Source organism: Erithacus rubecula, assembly GCF_903797595.1.
Source record: "Erithacus rubecula genome assembly, chromosome: 26".
Classification (NCBI taxonomy): domain Eukaryota; kingdom Metazoa; phylum Chordata; class Aves; order Passeriformes; family Muscicapidae; genus Erithacus; species Erithacus rubecula.
The window spans coordinates 119,513-135,300 of NC_136678.1; the positions used below are offsets into that span (position 1 = coordinate 119,513).

Genomic DNA, 15,788 nt, shown 5'->3' on the forward strand with positions numbered 1-15,788 from the left:
TGCACCCATCACCAGTGTTCCCTGTGCTCACAGCAATCCCCAGGGCCCCCAGGGTTCTCAGTGTCCACCAGTGATCCTAGCAGTTCCAGTGTTCCCAGCAAAACCTGTCCTACCAGTACATCCAGTGTTCCCAATATCCTCAGTGTTCCCAGTGCTCCCCAAGTGAGACTGGTGCTCCCAGTGTTCCCTGTGTCCCCAGCAGGCTTCAGTGTTTGTCCAGTGCCAGGTGTTCAATCTGAAGACCCCTCACCCCGCTTAGGTTCCAGAGCTAACAAGGATCATATCCATAGGAGAATATACATTCTCCTCCTGCTTCTTTGCACCCAGCCACCATGGCCAGCTGCAGCTCCCAGTGGGAGGGACATTGGGGATTGATTTGATCCCTACTAGTGACAACTTTGCCAGGATGTCAACAAAGCCTTGAGGAGCAGCACAGTTCTGAGTGGGTGCTTGCACTAGAACATGGGGCTGAAGGACCCAGGGGAATGGGGATAGGGCATGATGGATACTGCAAGGACAATGGAGATGACAGGGGTGATGGAGACCATCCATCTCTCCATTCATATGTCCTTACATGCTCAGTCCCTCAATCCCTCCACCATTCTTTCCTCCTCCATCCATTTCTGCATCCATCCATGCATCCATGTATCTGTTCGTTCCCTATTCTCCATCCATCCATCCATCCATCCATCCATCCATCCATCCATCCATCCATCCATCATCCACATGTCCATCCAGCTATATCCTTTCCTGGGGACAGCCAAGTGCTGAGCAAGCTGTTGGGACAGTTGGGCTGAGTAATATCCAGGGAACTTAAGGAGTGGCCAAAAGAAGCTGGACAGGGTGGACATGGGTCGAAGGATGGCCAGCAGTGACCAGGTCATGGTGACAGCTGGAAGGAATACCCATGTCAGGAGACAACTGGGTCATGGGGAGGGCTGGGGGAATCCCAAGCAGGCCCCATGGCTGACCCTCCTGCAGCATGAGCAGGAGGTGGCTGGGCCAGAGCCAGACACTCATCCTGAGTTCCTGCAGGTGTGGAACAGCTTGCAGAAGGTGAAACTGACAGAAGCAGGTGCCCAGCAGATGTGAGCCAAAGCCAACCCAGCAGAGCTCCCTGAGTCCCCTGGCATACACCGGGCTGCCCCTGTCCCCAGCACATCCCAGCACTGGGAACAGCACTCTGTGCTACCACTCTGAGTGAGCTTGTGGTTGGAGGTGAGTACTGGAGCCTTGGTGTCCCCATGCTGGTGACAACCAGGGTGCCAGACCTGGAAGGAGCTGGTAACACCAAGGCAATGCCAGGGGTGGTATGGGGAGTGCAGGCAACACTCTTCCCCTGACCTGCACCTGCCCTGGCTCCACGAACCAGAAAACAATCAAATAAAGTATTTCATCTGGTTTTCTTGATGGAAATGGGACAAGGACAGAGACAGGGATGGGGTGGATTTGCCTTGGGCTGATGGTGCATGGTGGGGATGGAAGGTGGTTGTGGTGGCCACTGGCTCATTTTACCAGTGGTGCCAGCAGCCCAGCTGCAGTTGGTGTCCATCCAAGGCCTTCAGCCATCCCTGGCGGCACAGAACTTTCCTCACTCCTTCAGTCTCCCTCTCCTTTCTCCTTTGTCTTCTCCTGGTGTTTTTTTCCATTTCCACAGTTAAATATGTTTCACTCCTGCCCTCTCTACTTGCAGCTGGAGTCCACTGTGAGGGAGGAAGAGATGCTGGTTTGAATAGGTGTTACACCAACAGCCGTAGGCTGACAGCACCACCTTGGGCATCAAGGTGGGGAGCAAGGCCATTGTTCTGGAGAATCTGCACCTCCCCCCACGCTGCTTTCTGCACTCCTTGCTTGCTCCCTGCATCCCTCTGTCTGCAGCCTGCCTGCCTTCTCATCCCATCCTGTCTAGCCCCATCTCATACGGATGAGCCTCTTCCCCACCCTGCCACGTGTAGCAATGCAGGATGTGCCCAACTAACTCCAATCCAGCTCAGAGGGGCCACAGTGGCTGCAACATTATATTCTCAGGGCCTAGGAGAGCCTTGGCACCATCCTGGCACAATGGTGGCACTATCCTGGCTCTGTCCTGGCACCATCCTGGCTCTCTCACAGCACAGTTCTGCCACTGTCCCATTGTGCATGGCCAGGGCAAGGCTGGGGACAGTGGTCCTTGTGCTTGGCCTATGTCTATGTCTATATGGCAGTAGGGATGGAGCCTCCAGCAAAACCAGGCCAGACTGTGCTGGGCTGCGGTGCCACACCACACCAAACTGCACTCTGCTGTAATGTGCCAGGCCATGCTGGGACACATCTATACCATACCTTGATATGCCATGCCATACCACACAGTTCCATTCCACACCACACACTTCCATGCCATGCCATGCCATGGCGTGCCGTGCCGTGCCGTGCCGTGCCGTGCCGTGCCGTGCCGTGCCGTGCCGTGCCATGCCATGCCATACCATGCCATGCCACGGCACACTGTACCAGGCTGAACCACACCATACCATGCCATACCATGTCAACACAAACTGTACCATGGTAAAACATGCCATACCATGCTATATATACCACGCCATATCATGCCATGCCATGCAACAGTGAACCATGCCACACTGCGCATTCCCATGTCACCCACTCCATACCACACAGTGCCACGCTGTGCCGTGCAGTGTCGCTCCATTCTATGCAGCGCTGTGCGAGGCAGCCGCTGGGGGCCGTCCAGCAGGGGCGGAGCGGCGACTGGGGCAGGTGTTGCTCACCCTGCTCCTCCCTCCGCTCAAGCCCAGACCCGTCCGTGCCTCGGCGCAGCAGAGCCGGCAGCGGCGGCGGGCTCAGGTAAGGGATTCTCCCACCCCGCCGGGACCACTGGGACCTCCGCCCTGCCTCTGGCCGCCAAGTGCGACGTGAAGCGGGTTGGGGAAACTGAGGTACGGCCAGGTGACGGCGCTGGAAAAGCGGTGTGAACCCTCTGCCCCCGCCCCACTGCCCCCCTTTCTCTCCTTCCCCAAGAATTTGGGAGTCTTGGGGTGCTGGGGACCCCATTTTCCCAGGCCGGCGGTCGCTCCCAACCCAGGATCCGCCGCCCGCCCAGACGGAAAAGAAAGGAAAACCGGGAGAGGTGCCCAGCGAAACCAACTGGGGCGGGGAGCGAGAGGCCGCCCGGTCCCCCCGCCCCACTGCACCCCGACCACCTTTGACCCCTTCGAGGGTCACCCTTCCCCCGCCTCGCGCTGTCCGCACCCTGTTTTTATGGTAGGACCTACAAGAAGGCAGAGCTAACATAGCCTCGCCTGCTCTCCGCCGCCATCGCGGCACGCCCGGAGCGACATGAGGGATTTTGGGGGTGCAGGGTGGGAGGCCCCCATGGGTGCAGCCCGGTTGGGGGCGTGGGGACGAGCTGTGTCCCCACTGTTGCCCGCAGGGTCCTGGCTCGGCATGGGGGAGGCAAGTGACATGGACAGCGGGATCATGCTGCACTCGGGTGAGAAGGGGATTTGGGGGTGTGGGAGTTTTTGGAGTGCCCCTGTCGCCCATGGGTGCTCTGATAGACGTGCCCCTCCTTCCCAGGCAGAGAAAGGAGCACTTCGGTGCGTGGGGACATGCTGGGGACACATAAACTGCTTGGAGAAAACTTTGGGGAAATGAAGGGGTGGAGGAATGGAGGCTTCCCCTGCGTTTTGGGAGGCACCTCAAGTGTAATGGGGGGGGTGCTCTGGACAGGATTTGACTCAGACATGTTTAGCTTGGGATGGCTGAGTCAGACAAATCTTTCTCCTGTGCCCCCCCTTCCCACCCCCCCCAGCAGGGACGACACACGTGTCCCGGGGGGTTGAAGCACCCGTGGTGCTGCTGAGGGAATTTCATTCCTACCTTGGGGGATTGGAGGACCCACGGGTGCTGCTGGGGGGAGGGGTTCCTGGATACCCTGGGGGTCTTGGAACACCAATGGGTGCTGCTGGGTGGGGAAAATAGGTGTTTCAGGGGAATCAGTACACCCACGGATGTCCTGGGGGGAAGGGAGACACAGCTGCTCTGGGGAAACTGAAATACCCCTGGGTGCTGCTGGGAGGGTCATGGCTACCTTTTTCTCCCCTTGTGGTGGACAGAAACTAAGGCAGGGAGGCTGTGGGGTGGCGGGGGATAGTATCTGGGTGCTCCCATCCCTCCAGACGTCCGTGTGTCTGTTCCAGGCCCTGAGAGCCTGGTGTCCCCACCAAAGGAGCGGGTGCAGGCGGGGCGGCGGCAGCAGCAGGCGCTGGAGGCCCGGCTCGATGGCTGCATCCAGGAGCTGCGGCGGCTGTGCCTGCGTGAGGCGGTGAGCAGGGCACGAGCACCCCCTGCCCACCCTCACATGCTGCTGCCATGGCTCTGCTCAGTGTCCCTGTGCCATCCTCAGGAGCTGACAGGGACCCTGCCCTGCGAGTACCCCCTGAAAGCTGGCGAGAAGCCCCCCAAGGTCTATCGCAGGATTGGGGCTTCCTTCAAGCTGGATGAGATCATCATTCTGCATGGGGTGGTGAGGCGGTCCCTGGGGTGCAAAGATGATGGGGATCCGTGCCATGCCATGCCATGCCATGCCATGCCTTGCCATCCCATCCCCATCCCATCCCATCCCATCCCATCCCATCCCATCCATCCCATCCCATCCCATCCATCCCATCCCATCCCATCCCATCCCATCCCATCCCATCCCATCCCATCCCATCCCATCCCATCCCATCCCATCCCATCCCATCCCATCCCATCCCATCCCATCCCATCCCATCCCATCCCATCCCATCCCTTTCCCTCCCATCCCTTGTGGAATCTGCCTGAGGGTCACCTGAAAATGTTGCCATCCCCATCCCATGGGTGGTGTCTGGGTGCCAGGTGTTGTAGGAGGGGCAGAGGGATGGTTTCAAGCATGATGGATGGATGGTGTTGGAGTGCTGAGATGCACCAGTGAAGGGAGGTCTTTGGGTTCTGAATGCAGTATTTGGTGTTGGGGCCCAGGAGATGGGACAAGGTAGGATTCCAAGCATGATGGGTATTGTTGGGGTGTTGCGTTAATGAGGTTATCATGGGGTCCTACACATAAGGTGTGGAGTTGGGGTGCCATTATGATGGGTGTGGGGAGGTCCCAGGTGTATCAGGATGCCAGAATTATGGAAGGAAGTAGATTCCAAATGTTATTTGTAGTGGTGGGATCCTGAACATGATGGGTGGTGTTGGGGTCCCAGATGAGATGCTGGGAGGGATTGGGATCCCAAATGCTGTGGGTGGTTGTGGGTGCTGTGGCACAATGTGAGGCTTGGGGGTGTCAAAGTGTTTTTCTGAGTGTGTCCCCTGCCCCAGGACCCTCTGGAACGGGAGCGAGCGCTGCAGCTGCAGATTGCTGAGGCTTCCCGCCGTCTGTGCCACGAGGAGAACATCAGCCGGCAGGTGCGGAAGAGACGGCAGACGGCAGCGCTCCGGGAGGAGCAGAAGCTGCGGGACCTGGAGCAGGTCCTGAGCCAGCGGCGGCTCCTGGCAGGGCAGCGGGACACCAGTACTGGCGTGGGTGAGCTCCCCAAGCCCCTCAGATGGTGGGGGGATGCTGGAGAGCAGGGAGGCAGAATGGGGTGCTGCTTGGTTGGGTGTCCATGGGGAATACACCTGAATTCCACATGCCCTGTGAATACACCCTACTGGACGTAGCCCAGTCCTGCATCCCAAGTGCATGCACCCCTCTGGATGCACCCCAATATGCCATCCACAATGCCTGCACCCCAGTTCCCATCCCTGGTGAACGCACCTCCGTGGATCCACCCCAATTTTGCATTTCTGGTGAATACATCCCTGGGTGCACCCCAGCTTTCCATCCCCTGTAATACAACCCAGTTCTACAGCCCCAATGAATGTGCCCCCCCAAAATGCCCCCCAACATACCATCCCTGGTGAATGCACCCTGATTCCCTATCCCTGCTGAATATACCCCTTGGATGCCCCCTGGAAGGCCTGGTACATACACCTTGATATGGTCTCACTGTCAATGCACCCTTTTGAAGGTACCCCAATACTTCATCTCTAGTGGTTGTATCTTTGTGAAAAAACTTTGTCCCCAGTGCATGTTCCCCAACGTTTGTGTATGTACCTCTTTGAATACACCCCAAAACTTCATCCATGGTGCATGCACCCCAATTAACCATCCCCAGTGGTACCCCACTGAATCCACCCCAGTACTTCACCTCCGTTGATTGCACCCACTGATTGTACCCTAATGCTTCACCCTTGCTGCTTGCACCCCATAACTATCCCAAAACACCCATCCTCAGCATTTGCACCCAAAGGGGGACAGGATGTGGCCCAGCTGCTGTGTCCCCATCCCAGTGGCAGTCATCCAAGGGGGTCCCAATTCTCTCCATCTCTCCATCCCTCTGTCCTCCAAGGACCAAGGCAATGGTGAGGGCGCCTCCTTCCCTGTTGGTGCCCCCAGCCTGCCCATCCTGGGCAGGCTGGGAACTGCACACAGCTCAGTAGAGCCGGCCTGGCCGGTACCGCCACTGTCCCGGAGCGTGTTGGGACAGGTGGCGTGGGAGAGGGGAGCGGAAGCCCGAGGGGACGCGCTGGGTGGTGGCGGGACTGTGGGAGCACTTTGGCACCTGGAGGCGGCCCTGGCTCTGTTCTCACAGGGCCCTGCCCCACAGAGCTCAATGCCTCTGATGAGAGCTCCATGTCTGACACCAGCCTCTGGAGGAGGGTGAGGAGGCTGTGGGGACCAGGGGGGACCCCTGGTATGTTCCTTCCATTCCAACCTTTCCTGTGTTCCCTCTATCCCTACTCTCCCTGTGTCCCCTCCATGCCATTCCCCTGTGTGTCCCTTCCATCCCAACCCCTCTCATCTCCTCTCCTTGCCAACCACCAATCTGTTCCCTCCATCCCAACCCTCTCTTTGTGTCCCCTCCATCCCAACCCTCCATCTCTCTTGCAGAGGACACACTACCACCAGGACATGCCACCCCACAGACGTCCCCATCTCCCAAGGACCTCACTAAGGAGGAAGAGGAGGAGTCAGGGCTTCTGATGCCCCCCACCAATCCCTGGCAGAAGACCAGCCTGGACAGACCCTATGAGAGGGCCAAAAATCCCAGCATTGATGCCAAGGATGGGGAAACCCAGAGCTCCCAATGCTGTCTTGGGTCCCTGATGGCTGCCCCTGCCAGCTCCTTGGCCCCTGGCAGCCCTGGCTCTGCAGGGTCCCCAGTGTCCAGGACAGGGGACCTCCCCTACTGGTTTGTCCCCATCCGGACCCTGGTGCTGTGCCAGCAAGCGGGTTCCAATGCTCCCAGTACCCCAGAGCCATTGGGACAGCAGGGACAGACCCAGTCTCTGAGGTATGTCCTGAACATGGGGAGGATAGACAAGGGCTTCTTCAAGGGAGTATGGAGATAACCCCATGGAGAGGGGGATGGAGATAATCCCATGTGGAGGATGGAGCTCAATGCACAGGAAGGAGGATGTGAATAACCTTGTGAAGATGATGGAGCTCAGTTCATGGGGAGTATGTTGGAAATAATCCCATAGGAAAGATGGAGATAGTCCTACTGGCAGTAAGATGGAGCTAACCTGTGGGAAGGAGGATGGGAGTAATCCTGTGGGAGAGGATGAAGAGAACCTCATGGAGATGATGGAGCTAAACCTATGGGGATAATCCCATGGAGAAGATAATGGAGAGAACGCCAAGGGAAGTGTAGACCTAACTCTGTGGGGAGGATGGAGAAAATCTTATGGGGAGAACGGACATAATCCCATTGGGAGGGGATGGAACTAACCCCATGGACATGGTAGAGCTCTGTCATTGGAGATAATCCCAGAGACAGGATGGAGATAGTCCTATGGGGATGTGGGAGAAAACCCTGTTGGGAGGATGGACAGAAATCCATTGGGAGGAGGTTGGAGATAGTCCCATGGAGAGGATGGAAGTAACCCTATGGAGATGATGGAGGTCAGCCCTCCATCACCTGCCCCACAGGGTAGCTGGAGCTATCCCATGGGAGGAGGCTAGATGTCTCCCCATGTGGTGGTTACACCCCACACCCATGGGTGCACCTATCCCAGGGCTTTGGGGATGAGGGACAGGGTCCTCCTGCAACCACAGTGTCTTGCCTGCAGGGTGGACCCATGCTGGCAGCCAGCTGAGCCACGGGGCCGCAGTGCCGCACCGCGCCGGCGCCCCACCTACTACACAGTCACTGTGCCCACCTCCTGCATCCCAACCCCCATCCCTGCATGCCGCTCTGGCTCCGATGACAGCATTTCCGACCTCTCCAGCATCTCCCACGCCACCTCCCCGGGCAGCAGCAGCCCTGATAGGTCCTTTGCAGTTCCGCTGTCCGTTGCCGAGCCTGGTTATTACCCACGAGGTGCCCTCCAGCTCCTGCCACCTGCTGGCCCCGTGACTTTCCTGTATGAGCAGGATCTGGCCCCACTGCGGTACCAGCGCCTGGTGCCCTCCCGTAGCCGCATTGTGCGCACGCCCTCGCTCAAAGACTATGCGCCTGCTGGGGCTCGGGGGCTCTCCAAGGCCACCGTCACGGAGGAGCTCAAGTCGTGGCACCAACGCGCCCGGCTGAGGGGTGCCCGGCCCCACTCCCTTGACCGGCAAGGGGCTTTCCAGAGACCCCGTGGTGGGACCATCAGGGACATGCCTGTTGCTCATGGAGTCCTATCACTGGTTCAGGTAGGATGTGGGGTCTGGCTGGGAATGGTCATGTGGGAGAAGGGGGACCCCCTGGTGCTGTCCTGCAGATGGCAAGAGTTGTTACTCTGAGGTAATGTAGGGACACATGTTTCTGGTGGGGTCCCATGAGGATTTCTAGAGCAGGAGTGAAGACCTGAGGGGGTCCATGGGGTCCTATGAGGGTTGTTGGGACAGGACTGGCATCCCAGAAGGGTCCTCCCTGGGGCATGACCAGGAGGTTCCTGAGGAGAGGATCAAGGTCCTTTAAGATCCTTTGGGGCAGGATCTGGGCCCTCTGAGGGTCCTGTGAGCAGGTCCAAGGTCCCATGAGTTGAGTCTGGAGGGTCTCTGATGGTCCCTGGGGCATGACCAGGGTCCTGAGTGGGTCCCTATGGGAAGATTAGGATCCTGAGGGAATCACGGGAAGAATTTGGGTCCCAGAGGTGTCCTTGGGGGACTGGGTTACTGAGGAGGTTCAATGGCCAGGACCAGGGTCTTCTGTTCTTGGGAACAGAAGTAAGGTCTATAAGGTCCTTTGGGACAGGATGAGGACCTGCTGAGGATTCCATGGGCAGGTTTGGAGTCCCATGTGGGTCCCAGGGGCAGAACCAGGAGTCCCTGGAGCAGGACTGGAGTTCCATACGGGCCCCTACTTTCTCTTGAAGATAGGCAAGACCAAGGGCAAGACCAGGACCCTACAGGAGTTCCTGTGGCAGAACTGGGGTCCCAGGGGAAAGACCAGAACCTTAATGGGGTTACTGGTGCAAGACTCGGGTCCCACAAGAGTCCCATGGGAAGGACCAGGACTTCAGGGGGTCCCTAGGGCAGGATCCATGTGGGTCCCTGGGGCAGCTCTGGGCTGCCCTTGAGTGGGGAAGGATTCCTGCAGACATTTCACTGGCCAGCTCTCCATCTCCACCTGGGAGTCTTGCTAGGACAAATGCACCCATGGCTCAGCTGGGATACATGCTGGGCAAGTGGGGACCTGTGGCCATGCACCCCACAACTCCCCCAGCTCAAACCCCGGTTCTGGGATGTGTCCCCCCAAACAAGGTGGAGTGCCAATACCCACGGCATCTTTGTCCCCCCAGGGTCCCCCTGTGCAGGTGCTGCGACGCTCAGCAGCTGGCGTGCCCGTGCAGGTCTATATGCCTGAGAACGGCGAGATTGTCACACAAGTGTGAGTGCCCACACCCCCAGCCCTGCGGCGGGGACACATCCTGGCTGGCCCAGGCACGGTGGGGGCGTCTCATGCCCCCACCCCAGCGTGGGGGGCACGGGAGGGAGCCACAGCGAGGTGGTGGGGGCTGGCCCCCCCCCCCCCCCCGGGTTCCCTCACTGGCACTGCAATGCTGACAGGGGGCACTGTGACCCCAGTGCTTGTGGTGACCTTGGTGTCACCGTGTTCTTGAATTTGAGGTTCTGGTCTCTAATAAAGGTGGTTTTTGGGATATGTCACTCTCAGGATGTGTCACCTTCATGTCCCCTCTGAGGTCCCCCATCCCTGGGTCAAGGATGGGACTTTGCAGATTTGGGGTGTGGCTGTGATCGGGCCAGTAATGGGGTGATCCCAGTGCCAAGAGGGTGCTCCGGATCCAGCTGGCACCCCTGGCACCCAGTGACCCAGGCTGAGAAAGGGGCAAGGATTTGAAGGGAAGAATGGAATGGAGATGAGGGGTGCAGGGGTGGGATGCAAGGATGGGTGAAGGGATGGGGTGCAGGGTGAGGGAAATAAGGTGTTCAGGGAAAAGATGGGGTTGGGGAAAGGGTGCTGCAAACCAAAGTGATGGAGTGCAGGGAAGAGATGGTGTGCAGGGCAGGCGAATAAGGAGTGCAGCGGTGGGATGAGATAGGAGAAGGGGTGCTGGGAGGGAAAATGATGGGGAGCAGGGGGTAAGGAAGGGATTAGAGGTACGGGATGGGGTGCGGGAGAGGTGCAGGGAGGGAGTGGTGCAAGGACGAGCAAAAGGATGGGGTGCAGGAAGAGGGGAAATAAGGGTTGCCAGGGGCAGTGTTGGGGGGGCAGTGACAGAGAAGTCACTGCGGTCCCCGCATCCCTGCCCGGTCCTGCCAGCGCCCGGGCCGGCTGCGCTGCTCCTCCCGGTGGGGGCGGGCGGGGGCCGGTGGCTGCGGCGGGAGGCGGCGCTGGGGGGACGGGAGAGGGGGGGGGACACCGGGCAGCAACCGAGCGCCGCCGGGCTGCGGCGTCACTGCGGGCCTGCGCCGGCCCCGCACCGGCACCGGGAGACACCGGCAGAGCGAGCGGCCCCGCTGCACCGGCACCGACAGCGCCAGGACCGGCCACGGGAGCGGCCCCGGTCCCGGTGTCGCCGCGCAGCCGCGACCCCTGTCCCAGGCAGCACTGAGCGGGGACACCGAGCCCGGCCCCGGGATGGGGCCCGGCGGCCCTGGGAGCGGCTGGCCCCTGGCTGGGACCCTGCTGGTGGCCGTTGCCGCCTCGATGGGTAAGACACGTATGGGGACCGGGGAGGGCCGTGGGATCCAGTGCCACCCTGCGACTGGATACGGTGCCACCAGTGCCACGCGGGGAATCCCACTGGGTGGGACTTGGTGCCACCAGCCATACTGAGTCGTGCTACACACGGTCCCTTTGCCCAGGGGGTTGCTTGCAACAGTGTCCCCCTGGACACTGTATCCACCCCCCCGAACCTCCCTCCCATTTGCCACTTTCGGGGTGTTCGCGGTAGCCGCTGATCCCCGGGAACAGCAGACACGGAGCTGGTGGCTAACTGAGCCGGGATGCCCAGCCCCGGGGAATTTGGGGGCTTCCCCTGCACGAACCCCGTGCCTCAGTTTCCCGACTTCTTCCTGAGCTGCCGTGGTCCCATTTTGGGGTGTGCGAGACTCCCGCAAAGCCCATTTTCGTGGCTCCCCGCCCGCTGCCCGGACGCCTCCTGCCGCCCCCGGGCTTCGGCCCGCGGCTATTTCTGGGAAGACAGGTGGATCCGGACAGAAATAGAACGGGAAGTGCCACTGGAACACGCGGAAGGAGGGGAAGCTGTGGGGATCTGGAGGAATCTGGAGGGGTCGGAGAGCTGGGTGGAATGGAGGACAATCCGCAAGGGTGTAGGACTGGATGGAACAGGATGTGGGCTACACAGGGGCAGGGTTTGGAAGGGAGTGGGATTGAGTAGGATATGGGGGTACACAAGGGCAGGATGGAGCAGAGAAGGGGTTTGAGGGTACCTAGGGGCACAGTCTGTGAGTCCATGGGGCAGAATGGAGCAGGGTATGGGGGATGTGGGGCTGGGTATGAAGGACAGGGGGATAGGAAGGAGCAGGGTATTTGTGGGTGTATAGGGGCACACTTTGGGGGTCCATGGGGCAGGATGGACCAGGGTTCAAGGGAATAGGACACAGTGGGGTACAGGGGGGGATGAAGGGCATGGGGTGCAGCTGATGTCCCTGAGGGTGGTGATGGCCAGGTGCTCCAAGGCCCTGATGATGGGCGGCTGTCCACAGTGGCCGGAGGCGAAGACTGCCTGTGGTACGTGGACAGAAACGGGTCATGGCACCCTGGCTTTGACTGCGAGTTCTTCACCTTCTGCTGCGGCACGTGCCACCAGCGGTACTGCTGTCGAGACCCTCTGCGCCTGCTCACCGAACGCCAGCAGCGCCACTGCCTTGCCTTCAGGTGCCACAGCCAGGGCTGATGGGGCTGGGGGCTCCCCTGGGCAGATGGGGTGCTGGGAACTAGTACTGGATGCTGGTGATAGGCAGTTGTACTGGGTGCTGGTCATTATGTGCTATGCACTAGGCAGTGGTGCAGTGGTGTTGGGAATGGTATTGGGTGCTGGGCACTGGTATTAGGTGCTGGATACTGTGCACTGGTATTGGGGGTTGGACATTGGTACTGAGCAGTGGCACCAGTTAATGGATGCTGGGTGCTGTACACTGGTACTTGGCGGGGGCACTGGGTGTGGGGCACTGTTACTGGATACTGAATGCAGGTGCTGTTCACTGGTTCTGAGCTCTGGGGAGTGGTACTGGGCAGTGCTACTGGGTTGCCAGGCTGTTGGCTCTGGGTGCTGGACACTAACACTGGGTACTGGGCATTGAGTGCTGAGTACTGGACATTGGGCAGTGGTGCTGGATGTTGGATACTGGTACTTTTAGGTTCTGGGCACTGGTACTGGGCATTGGTGCTTTGCAGTGGGTGCTGGGCACTGCTACTTGGTGCTGTACACTGGGTACTGGTACTGGGTACTGGGCTCTTGGCATTGGTACTGGCTGGTATTGGGTTCTGGATGCTGTGCACTGATACTGGGCACTGCCTATTGGGGGATGGATGCTGTGGATTGGTCATTGGTACTGGGTGGTGCTGGGTGCTGCTGCTGAAAACTTGCACTGGGTGCTAGGCAATGCTGGGCACTGGTTACTGCCACTGATTGCCTGTCACTGGGCAGTGGACACTGGTACAGGGCATTGGCACTGGGTACTGGGCACTGCTACTGTGTGGGCAATGCTACGGGGTGCTGGGCAGTGGTTACTGGTACTGGGTGCTGATAGCAGTGCTGGACAGTGTCACTGGGAATTTGTTCTGGGCACCGGGCAGTGTCACTGGGTGCTGGGCAGTTGTACTGGATGGTGTCACTGGGTGCAGGGCATGGGGCAGTGGGCAGTATCAGGGGGTGCTGGCTGGGGGCATGTGCCCCAGTCCCCCCCAGGCCCTGCTCCCCACATCCCACAGCCCCAAGACCATCGCGGGCATCGCCTCAGCCGTGGTGCTTTTCATCGCCATCGTCACCACCATCGTCTGCTGCTTCATGTGCTCCTGCTGCTACTTGTACCAGCGCCGGCAGCACTCCCGCACCCCCCTGCAAGGTGTGGGGCTGGGGGGTGGTAATGGGGGTGCAAGAGGAGGGGGTGCAGGAGGGTCCTGTAGCAAAAGGGGGTGGAGCGGGGTTGAGGGGGCCCAGAAGAATTCAGGGGGAGTCTGGTGGGGGTCTGTAGGGATGGGGGATGCAGGGATGGGGGTGAGCAGGAGCAGAGGATCAAGAGGATCCTGCAGGTAAGGAGGTGCAAGGTTAAGAAGACCTGGGGGAATGGGAGGGTGCGTGAATGGGGGATGCATGGATGCAAGATGCATGGATGGGGTATGCACGAATGGGGGGTGCAAGAGGAGGCTTGGTGCCTGACAGTGCTGTAGGTAGAGGGTGGGGGATTGGGGGAGCCTCCATAGAGGCCTGTGGGAATTGGTGTATGGGTGGGTGGGCTATAGGGATGGGAGGTGCAGGAGGGTCTTGTAATTAGAGAGTGGAGGGGTTTGGGAAGAGGTTAGGAGCGGGGCCTGTAGGAATGCAGGGGGGGATTGGAGTGTGGCAGGGATGGGGGGACTGCAGGAAGGTTCCTGAGGTAGAGGATAGTGAGATTTTGAGGGAGCCTCAAGGAATGTAGGGAGGCCTGGGGATGGAAAGGGGGAAGTTGCAGGGATGGGGGCTTGCAGGATCCTGTAGGTACAGGGTGAAGGGGTCTAGGGGGGGCTGGAGATGTGCAGGGGTGTTGGGGTGCAAGGTGGAAGCTGAAGGGATGAGAGGGAGCAGAAGAGTCTTGGGGGGGGGGGTGTTAGTGGGGGAGGCAAGGAGAAGAGGGGGCTGTTGGAATGCAGGGGGGAGTTGGGAGGGTGGGGGGGTGGACTGCAGGGATGGAGGTGTAGGAGGTGGGGTAGGGTACAGAGATGGGGGAGCAGGAAAGGTCCTGAGGTACAGGGTGGAGAGGTTGTGGGGTGGTGAGGTGGTGGGACCTGAAATCATGCAGGGGGAAAATTGGGCACTGGGCTGTGAATAACATTCCAGTGCCCACCACCCTGAGGGCCATTGCCACCCTTAGGCACCGTCTTCATCCCTGTTGCGGGGTGCCAAGACCTCCCCAATCTCTCCTGCAGGCCCAGAAATCCCCCTGTCCAGCTATCCCCCTGCAGCTCCTCCAGCTCCTGTCCCTGTGGATCCCAAAGCCGGCCCTTCGCCTCCCCAGCCTGGCTTCACCCCCATGGCCATGTACCCCCCGCCTGGCCCCACCGCCCAGTACCCCATGTACCCCTCTGGCCCCCCTGTCTACTACCCCACAGGTGAGCATCGTGGGGGAACAGGGACCCTCCCTGCTTCCCAGGGAGCCTGGTGGCCCAGTGACACTCTGTCTGCTCCCCCTGCAGCACCACCACCCTACGTCCCAGCACAGCCCAGCTACCCTGGAGCATAAGCCCCCGCAGGGACCTTGCACCCGCCGCCGGCCAGCGGGACCAGGCTGGGGACCCCTGGGAACCCCCCTGATGCTGGGGGGGGCTGTCCCAGCCAGCTCTGGATCCAGCTCTTCCCGGCCATCCTGGGGTGATCCAGTGCCAGCAGAACAGGGCGGCCCTTGTGCTGCACACTGGGCCCTTTGTGGGTGCCTACTCCCCCGGCTCTGGGTGCCAGCGGCCCCGAGCACCCGCGGGGGGGTCCCTCGAGGGCTGTGCACCTCTGTTTCTCTGCACACCCATCCTGGATTCACCCCGGCTCTTCTTTCCCCCGGGGTTGGCATTAAACCACGTCTTGTGCCCACAGCCTGGTGTTGTCTCGTTGACTCTCTAATGGGGAAAGAAGGGGAGGGCAACGCCCTCAACCCCTTCTCATGAACTGTAAAATGAGGGAACAAGAATTCTGCCTTCTCTGTTCTGCTCCCGAAGACTTCTCAATCCTAAAATTATGTTGAGACATAAATTTGATTTGATTCCCATCAAATCAGCAACTTGGATGAGCCAGCCTGCAGTGCTGCCGCCCACCCAACCCCCCTCACTCAAAACAGGGGTGTGAAACCACCCCTGGAATCTTTTGGGTGAGAAAAGCAAATTCAGCGCTGAGACTGGGACTGTGGATACATGAACAATTCCTCTTTCTATGCCCCCTCCCCTGGCATAAGCAGGGAAGGGTGGGTGGGTGGTGTGTCACCCTGATAGTTGTTCCTGGGGTTGTTCCCCCCAGCATCACTAGCTAAATTTGGGACCAGAATCCATCAGTCCAGGAGAAAAGAGCCACCTGAAAGGACAAACCTCTGTTCCATCTCCCAGGCCTCTGCATTCCATCACCCC

General features: G+C 59.7%; 2 protein-coding genes across 4 annotated transcripts; both read left to right on the forward strand.

Annotated features, from left to right (window-relative positions):
- Nucleotides 1-2,784: 2,784 nt before the first annotated feature.
- On the forward strand, nt 2,785-9,969 carry INAVA (innate immunity activator). 3 transcript variants are annotated; one of them, XM_079327336.1, is made up of 8 exons: nt 2,785-2,838; nt 3,425-3,484; nt 4,194-4,318; nt 4,400-4,519; nt 5,338-5,542; nt 6,953-7,355; nt 8,134-8,701; nt 9,793-9,969. In XM_079327336.1, exons 2-8 carry the CDS (start codon nt 3,439-3,441, stop codon nt 9,883-9,885), a joined length of 1,560 nt encoding a protein of 519 aa, XP_079183462.1. In that variant the 5' UTR covers nt 2,785-2,838; nt 3,425-3,438; the 3' UTR covers nt 9,886-9,969. The 3 variants fall into 3 exon arrangements, with proteins under 3 accessions (XP_079183462.1, XP_079183464.1, XP_079183463.1); XM_079327338.1 differs by lacking the exon at nt 2,785-2,838 and adding an exon at nt 2,853-2,940; XM_079327337.1 differs by lacking the exon at nt 2,785-2,838 and adding an exon at nt 2,956-3,255.
- Nucleotides 9,970-11,038: 1,069 nt separating this feature from the next.
- Nucleotides 11,039-15,183, forward strand: SHISA4 (shisa family member 4). Its single transcript, XM_079327346.1, has 5 exons — nt 11,039-11,166; nt 12,185-12,356; nt 13,413-13,546; nt 14,607-14,789; nt 14,874-15,183. The coding sequence occupies exons 1-5, from the start codon at nt 11,094-11,096 to the stop codon at nt 14,918-14,920; spliced, it is 609 nt and encodes a 202-aa protein (XP_079183472.1). The 5' UTR covers nt 11,039-11,093; the 3' UTR covers nt 14,921-15,183.
- The last annotated feature ends 605 nt before the right edge of the window (nt 15,184-15,788 follow it).